We start from the raw sequence: 15,000 nt of genomic DNA, 5'->3' as shown, positions 1-15,000 counted from the left end.
TGCCGTCACGGCAGAGCTGAAAGGACTCGGCCCCAGTTCACCCAAAACGAGGCCCTCGCATGCTAACCATAATCAAAACAACATGCTGGGACTTTTATTCAAACTGATCCTCTCTCTCTCTCTCTGTTTGCGTATACACTAGCATCTGTTGTAGAGCAATGTAGGCTAATTTCCTCTGAGAGACGGATAGAGAGAGACTGAGGGGGGGGGGGAGGCACAGACAGACAGACAGACAGACAGACAGACAGACAGACAGAGTCCAGTACTTTTACTTCCACTCCATTACTCCAGGCAAACATCCTTCTACTCCACCACAATTATTTGATTCATTGCTAGTAACTTTGTAGATTTTGATTATTATTATTACTGTACATTAACCACTTCAGCCTATATACATTTCGGTTCCATTTGAAAATAGCCGATCTACGTATATACAAGCTCACAATGTGTCGCGATGCATTGTGAGCTCGTAGATCTGCTATTTAAAAAATATTTTAACCCATTTTGGGTGAGAACCCCTTTTGGTGTTATGTTACGCTTTAGCTATTTAAAAATAGCAGATCTACAAGCTCATAGCGCGCCACCGAGTGGCGCGCTACGAGCTTGTAGGTCTGCTATTTTTGAAAAAACGAAGCACGACTGACATAGAAACATAGCTTTCTAGACAGACAGGGAAAGAGAGAGAGGGGGGGGGGGGGGGTGTTGGAAGGTGTGTCAGTGAGTTTGTCAGGAGGAGGTTAGACTGCAGTGTGCTGACACTGCCAACATAAGCAGGATGTTAACTTACAACCTGACCTGAAGTCTTTGCTAGCTTGCGTTACAACAATGTATTGTGGAATATTTGATTCTGTGGAACATCCGTTTCATGTGCTTTCTCCCCTGAATGTGATTTGGCCTCTCCTTGACGTGAATGTTTCATTTGTTTGTCCTCCATCCAGCCCACCATAGCAGATCTCCTGAGCGTCGGCTGGTGGGCCACGGCGGCAGCCTGGTGAGTCATTGTTCCCTGTTCAAGACAACATGAACGAGCTCTATAGCTTGTAGATCTGCTATTTTAGCCCCAGAATAACATGCAGGCTTGCTAGGGTTCGCCTAAAATCCTCCGGGCAGACCCCATCAGTTTACCTCTTAACGGTTTCACGCCCTGTTGAGCTGCCTTCAAAGTTCTTTTCAACTTTCCCTCGTGGTACTTTCATTCGCAAACAACCCGACTCTGAGGACACGGTGCCCCAGGGGCTACAGGGCCCACTACTAAGTGTTAATTGTGTATCAAATGTATCCAGATTGTATAGAACTAACTCTGTTAACCATGCATTTAGGAGGCGCCCTTATCCAGAACCAGTGTAAGGTCAGAGTAAAGGTCCTTGTAGAATGCTGCAGGTTTTTTTGCCCCTTTTTCTGAAAGACAAAACGAAACACAGTAGCCTGCAAGGACCTTTAAACACACCGACCGCTCGGTGTGAGCGTTCTTAAAAAACAACCCCCTTGTTGGCACAGAGATTATTTTCATTGTTAGATTAGATGACAAGCTAGTTAACTAGACGATTAGCATATCATTTGACAACCCTTGTCTATACTTTCGGTGGGGATGTAAGTTAAAGGACCACTTTTCAACCTAGGCTATCTTCATATAATAGGTCCTCACTAATAATCATGAAAAAATGGCACAATCTTTTTCTACGCAGTCTGTGTCTCATAGGAGGGCTGTGGGCAGTTTAGAAACCGTCTTCCAGTGACATCATCATTAGGCAGATTATTTTTTAAACAAGATTATTTTACAAAAATGTTTAGATTTTCATGATCGTGAGAACGATGGCTTCCATTTTTTCGCATTGCAACTTTTCAGGACTAGAAAGCCTGCCGTTTCTATTAGCTTAGTATTCCCCATCGATGATGTCACTGGAAGACGGTTTCTGAACTGCCCACAGCCCTCCTATGAGACACAATTGCGGCATTTATATGAAGATAGGTTGAAAAGTGGTGAAGTGGTCCTTTAACAGGAAAGAGGGAAGAGCTATGATCTGAACTGCCATCCTTATGCGTTCTCTCAATTTAACCTCCCACGAGATAATGGTTGACATTAAAGGGTTCCTCATTTTGCCCTGGAACCCCTCAAGGGTCCCTGGGGTTCTCCTCCAAGACCCCACTCTGAGAGCCACGGTTGTTAAATAACTAAATTCTTGGCATTTGTGGTCAGGCGAAGCCTCTAATGTCTATCTAAATAACATGACATGACCGACATACATCTGCATACAGTATAACTAGCATCTATCAGCATGGTGAATAATGAGCTGCAGCACTTTGTTCTAAAATTAGAACCAGCGCAGAGCATTGTCTGTAGGATTTTAATGACAGCGCGGCTCCCAGGACGGTAAGGATCCCACATGATCTTTTCCTTCGCTATGCTCCCCCTCGGTCTGTCCTGAATGTCAAAGGCTCTGCCAAACAGTGCCTATGGGAGGTTTGGTTTGTTGTTTGTTAACGCGCCCATCGCCCAGGACGAAGTTCTTTGTGCTTTCTATTAGTAACGCCCGACGCCCAAGACGAAGTTTGATCCGAAAGACAAAGTTTATTGATATGAAAACAGATCGCATCGCCCCACAGCCTGGGAACGCCTGTTGGGTAATCCTCGATGTTGCGTAAGAGTGAGACATCATCGAAAAACTCCCTCCCCTGTTTAGCCGACGACAACGAAAATCTTAAAACATTAATAACTAACGCGATCTAAATCATCCCGTCTAATTATGAAAAAAACATCCTGTGTTAGACGGCCCTCCACGGTCCAGTCGCTAGTCGCGATAGATTTATTCTTACCTCCCGTTGTTGTCGATGGCCTTTAAAGTGACGTGGCTATTGTTAGCTGCTACACACATGTTCACAACAACATCCGGTCCGTCGGTAAAAGTGGTCCGTGTTTATAAAATCGAATGGGCGCTATAATGTAATGGATTAAATAGCCCCGGGCAATTAAAGTGTTACAATGGGGGCCCTGGTTAATTCAAAGCGCACTCTAAAACATTTGGTTTTTAATTACACAAATCTGTCTCCACGACAAACCGCAGATGAAACCTGTCGTGAGTGTAGTTTTGACCCCGTATTAGTACTCTTAGACTAGCTGTGATTTATGGCCCGCTGCTCCTTTGACTCTGAATAAATCCCTGTTCTGTTTGGTTCAACAGGTCAATACTGAGCCATCTGCTGGTCAGCTTCACGTTCCCCCGCGTCCTCGATGCAGGTGAGCCTCTCTTTATTATCCCCGGGTCGGAGGGCGGTGGACGGAGAGTATGTTTTTGACCTGTTTTTCTGTCTGTCCACTTAGTGATCTCGCCTAAGCCTTTATTGGCACAACCTTGTGCCAAATTCCTTGTGCATTCTGCCAGCAATAGGCCAAAAGGAACTTTTTTTTAACCCATTTTGACCTGAGATCAGATTCTATAAATGTCTTCTACATCCCGACAGTTTTCTGAAAAAGCTATGTTTCTATGTCAGTCGTTCTTCGATTTTTCAAAAATAGCAGACCTACAAGCTCATAGCGCGCCACTCGGTGGCGCACTATGAGCTTGTAGATATGCTATTTTTCAATAGCTAAAGCATAGCATAATGCTAACATCAAAATGGGTTCAAATCTGAATAATGGTGGTGCTATAGAGCGTCGCAGTCCCTCCCCCTTTCAGAACAACGAGTGGCCCAGGAAATGAATCCCAATGCATTTTTCCTCATAGGCATTTCAAAACATATTTATTTAAAGACCTTTTAAGCGTCGTACGAAGCCAACTCTTGTCGTGACAAATCATGACAACCAACACAATAACAAATAATAATAAACAAATTAAAATGCCATTCATGCTCATTTGAGATTTTCCACCATTTATCCTTTTCTTCAAAACACATTTAGCGTTCCGATGTTTCATGTTCTTTAACGATTGGATGTAATTTGCCTTTCACAATAGCCAATAAACACACTCACACACAGCTCACGCTATTTTCACATTAAGTGAAGTGGTTTAAGTTCATGAGTCTCAGTAGAAACGTCAACTTGGATGGTGTTCCTTCGGTTGGTGAGCTCCAGACACAAAGCCCTCGTGATCCCTCCGTTTTGCTGAGGAAGACAATAAGTGACTACTGGAAGGTTTCAGAACACTGAGGGCCAAGACAGATATATATATATTTTTTTCTAAATATATATATTTTTTTGTTTATTTATTTTATCCTTTTTTGGTGGGGGGATGTCAAACTAAACAATATTTGTCTAGTTTGTCTTCTACATCCTGACAGTTTTCTGAAAAAGCTATGTTTCTATGACAGTCGTTCTTCGATTTTTCAAAAATAGCAGACCTACTACAAGCTCATAGCGCGCCACTCGGTGGCGTGCTATGAGCTTGTAGATCTGCTATTTTTCAATAGCTAAAGCATAACATAATGCTAACACCAAAAGGGGTTCCCTCCCAAAATGGGTTAAGAGTTGAATCTCACTATTTGTATGCAATATTTGCAGTTATTCACAAACACTGTGTCAGGACCCATTTTTGGGTTGTGAGTAAATATCCCTTTTTTTCCATTTCTTAACAATTCGTGACCGGGGACATGAAACTGCACACTGTAACCTTTCATATGATGTATTGCTCATTGGTATTGGGGGGGAAATGAAGAAGATATGACCATTTGAAACTTGTTGAACTGGAAACCCCAAAGTACAGAATTTGCCCTTCTAATATTTGTGACTTTAGGGGGCGCTGTTTTCCCTTCATTCCTCCATTAGTCAACCAGCAGTGTTGCCATGTCTGCTTATTATAATTAGTTGGCCTTGTTATCAGAGAGAGAGAGAGAGAGAGAGAGAGCTTGTAGATCAGCTATTTTCACCAGTTTGGGTCTCGTCTGGAGCCAAAAGGTGTGGGAACCATGCACTGCACTATTTCACAGACTTGTCAAAAAATGTAATAAAATTAAATAAATAAATAAATCCAGAAATTACATGCATCACAATTTACAGTTATGATCATGTGGCTCGGCTGGGTGCGGGTGTTGCCATGTCCACTTAGAAGTGACTGTGCTCGTAAATATTGGTAGTTCGCAGGTTGCATTATTTTGGGAGGGGCTTGTTTCTGAAGTGTAGCTGCTTATTATTTGGGCTTGCTTCTGATTATTTTTTTTATATTTTTAATTATGGTTGATTATGATTAATATGATTATGATTATGATGATTATGATTAACTATGTTTCTCGACCAATTCTCAAAAAGAATTCTCAAAAAGCCAACGTATAATATCCACCTTTTTGCTGGGCTGTGTGTGCTCCAGTTCCTGTTTATTTCATTGGATATCATTGGTCATCTGACCAGTTTCATTGGCTTTCATTGGATCAAATCGACAGGAACTGGAGCACACACAGCCCAGGAAAAAGGTGAATAGGTTGAAGGTTTTGACCCAGTCGGGTCTTGTTTTCATAGACCCGGTTGCTTGTTTTGGATGCAATATCTGGCAACACTGTCTGCATGGGTGGCGTCACCACCACAGCAGAGTCCTGGGTGTGATTTCCAGCAGCCTGTTGACTCCACTACATTTATAATTAAAACGACATTATAAATTAACCACTATAAATGAACTTGTTTAAGAACTATTTCAAATATAGTGAAACATTACTAATTAAAACTACATTATAAATTAACCACTATAAATTAACTTGTTTAAGAACAATTTCAAATATAGTGAAACTATATCTACAAGCTCGATCAAACACCAAACTGAAAAAACGAAGAAAAACGAAAAAAAACTAGATTTCAAAACTGTCCTAGCAAATGTTTATCAGGGCAGACATGTGGTCGTCTGTGGTCTGGTTGGCACCGACGTTGACCACAGTAGGCTACAGTTAAATGGATTGATTAAACGGAAAGAAGAAAATACAAACAAACAACAACAAAGTTTTTCTTGTTTTAGACGATTACAAATTGCGCGGCCTTTGCCTACTGTATGTTGAGAAACTGCCAGAACAATTATTGCCGCATGCCACAGCCGCGCTAGCGAGCTAGCCATGAGGGCTGTGCGGTGGTGATGAAAACTATACAGATTATTGGGATGCTGCTTTCATTTCACCAGACCAGGTGCCTTCTGGGCACTATATACTTTATATACTATATACTATACACTATATACTCCCTATCTACCCACTATCTACTCTGGGACCAAACCAGTCAGGAACGATGCATGTCACACACGGTTATATGCAATACCCTTAAGTTTTGTAGCTGCTTATATTATACCCAGACAGTGAGTGTATACCCCCTAACTGTCTGTCTGTCTGTCTGTCTGTGTGTGTGTGTGTGTGTGTGTGTGTGTGTGTGTGTGTGTGTGTGTGTGTGTGTGTGTGTGTGTGTGTGTGTGTGTGTGTGTGTGTGTGTGTGTGCGTGTGCGTGCGTGCTCTCCTCAGTGGACATGGATGATGACTTCGTAGCGGGTATCCTGAAGGAGGGTTGCATCACCGAGCAGACGCAGTACTTCTTTGAGAACTCTGAGATCTCCTTCGGCGGAACGCTAGAATGTCTAAACTGCTCCAGGTGAAAAGACCTTTTCTTTACAACTTTTACACACTTCAGAGCCTACTTATACTTTTAATAATGTGTGTATTATGTCCTCATGGTAACGAGATCAATGTATTTATTATTATTATTTTTGGTGCTTTTCTGACCCTTGATTTGATGAAGAGAGATACAAGACCATAGGAGTGACATGCAGCAAATAGTCCTGAACCAGGGACTCGCTGTCAGGCATTAAAGCCTGATTGACACTGGTGGAAAAAAGTACCCCAATGTTTTACTTAAGTAAAAGTATCAATACTGCAATGCAGAAATACTCTGTTAAAAGTAAAAGTCCGGAATTCAAAAATTTACTTAAGTGAAAGTATAAAAGTATTGGCATCAAAATGTACTTTAAAGGCCCAAAGAAAAACTACTCATTGTGCAGAATGTCCCATTTCAAGTTTTAAAATCTATACAAAATATTGAAAGATCTACAAGCTCACAATGCGTCACAACGTACAAACTGTAAAGAATGTTAGTCCACATGCGTTTTGTCCTCCCGGTTGAAATGTACGGTGAATGTACGGTGAATAGAAGCGGCCGGTCGGTGACATCACACGGAGCGGAGGAGGAGACTCGTGCTCGTCCACGCCCCCTCCTCCCTAACGAACCAACCAGAAGAGGGCTCGGCTGTGACGATTAAGGGACCGCAGCATTAACGACTAAATCTGGGAGAAAGAAATATAATATTTCACTCTGTAGACTGTACAGTAGAGCGTCTTCAAAATGGAGGCCAAAGTATAGGACTTAGATGAAGTCCCTCATGGTGACACAGGGAGAGGGGGGGGGGGGGGGTGGGGCGTAAGAATTCAAATGCCATGAACGTGACGTCAAGTTACTAGCGCGGACCCCCCCCCCCCCCCCCCCGCACGCGTGCGCGCGTGTGTGTGTATGCACTGGCGCGTGTGCAGTTTTAAAGACCCCCTCGTGCCGTCTAATGGACTGCCTGCCCGCACGCTGCGCTCGCCGTTCCTGCACATTAGCCGCGCACACGTTTTATTTTTAACGACCCCCATAAAAAAGGCAGAGAGTGAACCTGGACCTGGCTGTGGGGGGGGGGGGGGGGGGGGGGACATGTGGGTTCCATAGCAAAGACCCCCGGTCCGGACGACAGGAGGGAGGGCGGGTGGCGGACTGACGGTGCAGGTTGGAGTCGCCCAAACGAAACCAGTGGACAGAACTCACATACAGGGAGATCTCCAACATCAATCATGTCCCATCTCGGATCAATGGGACCAACTTTTAGGTGTACTTTTAGGTTCCTGTTCATTTGTTGTAGTGAAAATGACACATTTTTCACATTAGCATCATGTTATGATTTAGCTGTTGAAAAAATTGCATTTTTGGAAAATCGAAGAACGGCTGACATAGAAACATAGCTTTTTCAGATGTCAGGATGTAGAAGACTTTTTTAGAATCTGATTCTCAGGTCAAAATGGGTTAAAATGTGAAGACCATTACGTTGGTAATCGTTGCCCTTTTTCATTGTACAATTATTAAGCTCACAATGCATCACGTGAGCTTGTAGATCACCTATTTTGCTAACATTATTCCTCATTTCTGCCTATAACAACATTCCCAAAACAGGGACACCAGCTGGGTGAAGGTGATTAATGGCATCTGACTTGCACAGTTCGTTGCACCACTTCACATTGTTTTTCTTTGTTTTGTTTTGTTTTGTTTTTTTCTTATTTTTTTTCTTTTCCTCAGAACAACCAGAGTCGGTCCTTTTAGTAGTTTCCCCTCTCGTCCTCGATGATAGAATAACATGTCGACACTGTGTTTCCTGCTTCCGCGTGTCTCCTAATCCCCCATCCTGTGACCTCTGAAACCCGCCGTCATTCCTTGGAAAGCAGACGGCAGGTCAAACAGCGTGTGACGTTTATCTCTGGTTCTTCCTCCTCCCCGTTCGTTGCAGGATGTTCCACGCCGAAAAGCTTCCCCAGACCAACCTGGTGTTTATCATCGCTGATGCGAAACACACCTGCCTTTCCTGCGACGCCAAACCGCTAATACAAGACGAACAGCCATGTATCCTTTTAAATCCGGCAGCACCGTAAACACTACATGACCATCGACGGGCACACAGAGCTCTGCAGGCTCTGATCTACAAGACAGATGTTTCATTTGTAGTAGTGCTGATGCGTGCATTCAATACCCTTGATCTTTCTTGTTCTTGACAAGATAATCATTTTCATAGTTTGATCCTTTGATCATGGCATGGAGCTATTACCAAATATTTACTATTGAATGTTGAGGGGGGGGGGGGGGCATGGATTACTTTCCCATGCAGCATGAGACAGAGGAGATTGTTTTGCTGTGATCATCTTTAATTCTTACAAGTCGCCCCTACTTCTCATTTGCATCCTCCCTTCTAAACCCTCAGCCCCAACCCTTCATGTGGGGTTTTTGTCCGACGGAAATTGAGATTTACAAATTTGGCCCCGAATTCCATCATTCACTGTCCCAGGTTTACTGTTGCGTGTGTCTGTGTCTGTGTGGCAGATGCTAAGTCCTGGATAATTCCCTCTGAAAGGCTTACAAACAAACCCATCATGTTCTCTCAAACACACACACAGGACTGTCTGTGGTCAATTATGGACGGCCTAATGGAAACTTTCAATGTTTAAAAAATGGCAGCCACAACAGGAAGGTATTGAGTAAATTCCAGTGGATATTCAGGATACTTTTATAGGCTGTGTTCACACTGGCAGCTCGGAACGGATCCAGATCGGATCCAGATTGGAATCAGGTTGTTTTAATCAATTCTAAACAGCCAGAAACACAGAAACACTGATAAACACAACTGATTATCAGATTCGAACCACATTCCTTTAGTGGTTTTAAGTGTGATTCAAATCAGATCCCTAAAGATGTCTGGATACTCTTGACGCCTGATTTATACTTTGTAAAATAAATAGCAGATCTACAAGCTCACAACGCACCAGGATGCGAGACTGGAACTTAAGCATTACTCATGCCTGTGTTGTCCACAATCTACAATTTAGGCATTTAGTAGAATGGTCTTAATCCAGAGCGATTTACCGTAAGCAAGAACAAAACATGGTAATTTATCAAATGCATAAACATAGTCCTCAAGAATCATACATAAGCTTTAACAGTCGTATATCTATATGATGAAACTATGCGTATACACTATAGAGTGATATGTATGCCACAGCAGCCAATATGCATATAATGTTGTCTGAACACACACAATCTACGTCTGATCAATTGCAAGTAACAGTGAGAACAGTCGGTCCTAAAGATCATTTTTGACGGGACAACATGGGATTTTCTATAATAAAGCCTTCGATTACTATAAGTTTATGGAGTCCGATTGGGTAAGAATCCCTGTTTCTCTTTCCTGAATGGTTCCGTTCAGCCACCGGTCCAGACCCCTGTGAACTGGCCCATAATCCACGGCACCGGAAAGGTCCGTCATTCTGTTTCGATAACAATGAGCAGGTAAGTCACTTTTGATTGACACGTATCACGTGCCAATGACGGCTTATGTCAAAAAATATTGTTTTAATGTCCTCAGGTGAAAAATGATCACAAAAGATACTATGTGTTTCGGCTTTTTCAAGTGACATAATTGTTCTGTTTCAATTTACAATTTACAATTTAGGCATTTAGCAGACGCTCTTAATCCAGAGCGATTTACATTAAGCAAGAACAAAAAGCATTGTGGCCATTGCTGCTTTAACCACCGCTATATCACAAGCATTTTCTCCCAATAATAATAAAGTTATTGTAAGCCTTTAATTTGACAAGAGACAGACAATACAGACAGAGAGTAGCGAAGAGACACGCAAGGCTCCGAATGGGGACTGGCTGTCAGTCATTTGAGCCCCACATTTTCAAAATAATTTCTAAAATATCCGATCTACCAAGCATCTCTCAACGCATCGTCGGCGCGTGGAGATCTTGGACTGGTATAGATCGCGTGCCTCTTAAGAGTCCTCGTGTTAACAGGAGAAAGAGACAGGGGACATGATTTTGTATTCTACCACAAGTCGTTTCGAGGAATAAATCTGATTGGTTGAAACAGCCTTCTAGCCGTGGTTAAACCAGCACCGTTCACCACCTAATCAAACAAAGAATTCAGCCGCTCTGTTCTCCCAGAGCGCTAGCAAACTCAGTGGCTAGGCTAGCTAGTTTCTTGGAACATTTGTGGTCGTAGTGACTACATCTGTCATTAAAAATATATATTCTTTCAGCGATTTTCTTAGTTTTAAGACCCTCTCGTGTCCATCCATCTCCGTTCTTAAGTTCTGACAGGCAATTAAATTAGAGAAATCCTACACTCAGTGCTTTTAACTCACTATGTGGTGCATGTGCCTCTCTCTCTCTCTCTGCAAACCACCCATGCTGCCTTTAATCAAGATGGCTGCCCCTCTTTGACGTGAATATAGCGTATGTGCACAGATTTCCCACGCAGAGGCAAACCCAAGTGGTCATTCTTCTTTGACTTAATAACTAGGGTAAACATTAAACAAACTGTTTTATGAGCCATCGCTAATCCTCTGCGTGTGAAATCTGTGTTTGAATGCCTCGTTTGTTTTCACTCTGCCGTGTGAAGACTTTCTTAGTCCGATGAATTGCTGCTGTGCTTGTACTGTCTTGCTCACTCCTACACACACACACACACACACACACGCACATGCACACATGTTCGTGCGCACAGCGCACGTGCACGCAATTTACAATTTAGGCAATTAGCAGACGCTCTTAATCCAGAGCGATTTACATTAAGCAAGAACAAAAAAGCATGGGGAATACATCACATAAAAAGCATTTATCATGAACACACACACACACACAGTACACTGAGTACAGTATACATATAGTGCTGTCACGATTACAACATTTAAGTTGTCGATTCATGTTATACAAATTAATTTCTTGCATTGTTTGTTTTGCAAATGGGAATATGACTGAAATATACAAAAAGAAAAAATTAATGTTTGAAAATGTATGAACATAATTATGCCAAATATTATCTCAAATAATTGCGACTATAGGCGTTTATCAGAGTAATATAGCAAGAGAGTGGCGACACTAGCGTTGACTCTCCATTGTAACAATGGAATGCGGAAGTGCTCATTCTATCTCAATGGGATAGTTCCAGCCATAGGAGCAATGTTTGGAACTATAGCCCATAGGCACCCCGCTTTGTCTCAATGGGATAGTTCCAGCCATAGGAGCAATGTGTGGAACTATAGCCTATAGACACCCGCTTTGTCTCAATGGGATAGTTCCAGCCATAGGAGCAATGTGTGGAACTATAGCCCATAGGCACCCGCTTTGTCTCAATGGGATAGTTCCAGCCATAGGAACAATGTTTGGAACTATCGCCCATATGCGCCTGCTTTGCGGCGAGATCATAGTGTGTCGCTACTCTCCTACTCTACACTCGTTTATGTACTAATTGTGACAGGCCTACATGCACATAATGTATATACACACACACACTGACTGCGCCGTTATCATACTGTCTAACTGTACTAACTGTACTTCTAACATGCTAACTGTGGAATGATGTTAGTTTTTTGCTGCATGATTGTCTTTCTCTTTCTCCCGTTTTTTCCTTTCCTGCCTTGTGATTGGCTGTTGATGGTTAGGATGAGGCCATGTGTCAGAGGAGCGCTGTCTCCCGGTTGGCTGGCTCTCTGCTCATGTCACTGCTGCCACTGTTAACTGTGCTGTCTCGGGTTAGTCCCATCAAGGTCTCTCTATCACTCTCTCTCTCTCTGTCTGTCTCTCTCTCTCTCTCTCTCTCTCTCTCTCTCTCTCTCTCTCTCTCTCTCTCTCTCTCTCTCTCTCTGGTTCATTCTTCTTTGCTCTCCAACATCCAAGGTTATAATAGTTAACTAAAACTAACAAAAAATGATAACTAGAATAAAAAAAAACGATAACTAAACTGAAACTGTATTGTGTGTCCTCAAAACTAACTGAAATTATAGACAAAATACCCTTAGTTTTTGGCCCAGGCCGTAGCGTAACGGTCTGGGCACCGGACTGGTAATCCAGTCGCAGTGTGCCGCGGGTTCGACTCCCGGACCCGACACGGCCTTTACTGCATGTCATCCCCCATCTCTCTCCCGTTTCCTGTCAGCCTACTGTCTGTCCCTTCAAAATCAATAAAAGGCGTAAGCCGCAAAAAAAATAAAAAAATAAAAATACCCTTAGTTTTTGTTTTTATCAATATTTATATGCCTTTCGGATTTTATAATATAATCGTTTTAAATTCATTAGATCTCCTCATTTCCAGTTTTCAACACGTACGGCAGCATGTAGCCACGCTAATCCTAACCCACAAATAAACCAAAGTACGAAAAAAACTAAAACATAACTATAACTAAACTAAAATTAAGCATTTCACCAAAATAAAAACTAACTAAAAACTAGCAAACCAGCTCTAAAAACGAACTAAAACTAACTGAATTAGTGTATATGTCAAATATGTCAAAACTAACTAAAACTAAACAATAATGAAAAACCAAAACTATTATAACCTTGCCCACCTCTTCCCTTGTTTCACTCTTTCAACATCTTTCTATCGTCATCCCTCCCGTAACCTCTTTTCTTATCTTTTCACTGTCCCTTTTTGCTTTTATTTTGATGGCCCCTCTCTCTCTCTCTCTCTCTCTCTCTCCCTCTCTCTCCCTCTCCCTCTCCCTCTCCCTCTCCCTCTCCCTCTCCCTCTCCCTCTCCCTCTCCCTGCTCCCCCTCCCCCTCTCCCCCTCTCCCCTCTCCCCCTCCCCTCCCCCTCTCCCTCTCCCTCTCCCCCCTCCCTCCCTCTCTCTCTCCTCTCTTCACCTCTGCCTGACTCGCCCATGTATTTTCCTCCCTGTCTCTCACCATCACTCTCTCGCTCCGACCCCGACTCTTTGAACTTTGTCGGCTCTGCGCTCTCTCTCTCTCTCTCCGTTGGGTTGTCCATCTATCTTCATCTGTCTCAGCCAATAAGAGTGCGGCGTCTGTCTGTACTGACATCTGCTTACTAACCTGGCCGGACGCGAGCTAACGCACGACCCCTCTCCTCTTATTTAGCCGTGAAACATCCAGACCCTCTTTAATGTTCTATAAGTATCCACAGAAGTGAAAAGGCAAAAGACAGCCCTTTCTGTCTCCAGATGCTCAGAGTTCAAAACGTACCAGGTGTAATTCTGTGGAGATCATAAACGTTTCATATTCGATAGTGAGGTCGTGCCTCACTGGACTGTCAGGTTTTAGCGTCCGGTAAACCCTGAGTTCTAGTTTGTAGTATACGACATCGTGGCTTGGCTGACAAGGAGTGATTTTCAAGCTAGCGTTGTGCACGGTGGTGTATCGTTAGCTTGAAAACCACTTATATAGGGGGCACGGTGGCATAGTCGTAGTGCTGTCGCCTCACAGCTAGAAAGAAGGTCCCTTGGTTCGATTGCCGCCGTGGCGCTGCTTGGGGGGGCGTGTTCTCTCCAGTGCCCATACCCGTCAGTGCCCATACCCATCAGTGCCCATACCCATCAGTGCCCATACCCGAGGCGGGGTTGGCGAACGGGCCTTTCTGTGTGGAGTTTGCATGTTCTCCCCGGGTATACCCTCACAAAAACATGCCGTAATCCTGGTCTCTAAAACTGCCTCCCCCTGGCCAGCCGGGGCGCCTGATGGAGGGGAAAGGAACTGGTCGGAATAACTTGTTCCTTCCACGCGCTATACGTCCGGCCGGGGAAACTCTCCCCTGTCAGGTGAAAAGAAGCAGCTTGGACTCCTCATGCATAGAAGGAAGCATGAGGTCAGTCCGCTGTCCCCCCACACAGGTTGGCAGAGGAAGTGTAGCGCCCAGGATTACATTAGATCATTGACCCTGGGTGAAAAAATGGGTTGCAAAATCGTGGGATAAAAAAGCAAAAAAATAAGAAAAACACTTATTGTCGACGAGCCACGCGACCATGCGATAGAATATAATAAGCCTAAAGTGTTGCCTCTCTCATTGACGAACTACCGCATTCAGTGACCAATCGCTGCGTCTTATTTATCTGCTTCAGATAAATGTATCATTGACATTATCAACGGGTCCCGTTCTGCCTGACCACCACCGTCTAAATGTCTCAATGGAGTATACAGAGACCCATCGAGTTATTATATTGTATTCTCATTAAAAATAATGTTTCATTTATTAAACCAAACCGAGTCCCAGATTCTAGCTTTAACCCATTCTGTACGGGAACCCGTTTTGGTGTTGGCATCATGTCATGCTTTAGCTATTGAAAAAATAGCAGATCTACAAGCTCATAGCACGCGCTACGAGCTTGTAGGTCTGCTATTTTTGAAAAAACGACTGACATTTTTTTAATCTGATCTCGGGTCAGAATGGGTTAATGCAAGTCGGTGACAACAAGTCATCAGGAACAAAAAAAAGTGCTATATCTTAGGATATT

The 15,000-nt window shown here is 43.3% G+C and overlaps 2 protein-coding genes across 2 annotated transcripts in view; both read left to right on the top strand.

The window, feature by feature from the left end:
- The window catches only part of cacna2d1a (calcium channel, voltage-dependent, alpha 2/delta subunit 1a), a gene marked incomplete at its 3' end in the record, with an annotated part of 155,204 nt that extends 144,352 nt beyond the window's left edge, over nucleotides 1-10,852 (top strand). Inside the window, 6 exon segments of the mRNA XM_083794557.1 lie at nucleotides 939-991; nucleotides 3,180-3,235; nucleotides 6,424-6,550; nucleotides 8,490-8,602; nucleotides 9,957-10,039; nucleotides 10,847-10,852. Coding sequence (XP_083650683.1) covers nucleotides 939-991; nucleotides 3,180-3,235; nucleotides 6,424-6,550; nucleotides 8,490-8,602; nucleotides 9,957-10,039; nucleotides 10,847-10,852 — 438 coding nt within the window.
- Nucleotides 10,853-14,349: 3,497 nt separating this feature from the next.
- Nucleotides 14,350-15,000, top strand: part of hgfa (hepatocyte growth factor a) — a gene marked incomplete at its 5' end in the record, with an annotated part of 30,174 nt that continues 29,523 nt past the window's right edge. The window contains one exon of the mRNA XM_083794556.1: nucleotides 14,350-14,354. Coding sequence (XP_083650682.1) covers nucleotides 14,350-14,354 — 5 coding nt within the window. The remainder of the gene's footprint in view (nucleotides 14,355-15,000) is intronic.

Source organism: Protomyctophum parallelum (genome assembly GCF_964188405.1).
Source record: "Protomyctophum parallelum genome assembly, chromosome: 22".
Lineage (NCBI taxonomy): Eukaryota > Metazoa > Chordata > Actinopteri > Myctophiformes > Myctophidae > Protomyctophum > Protomyctophum parallelum.
The sequence above is the reverse complement of the archived record's forward strand: the minus strand, read 5'-3'. Positions and strand labels throughout refer to the sequence as shown.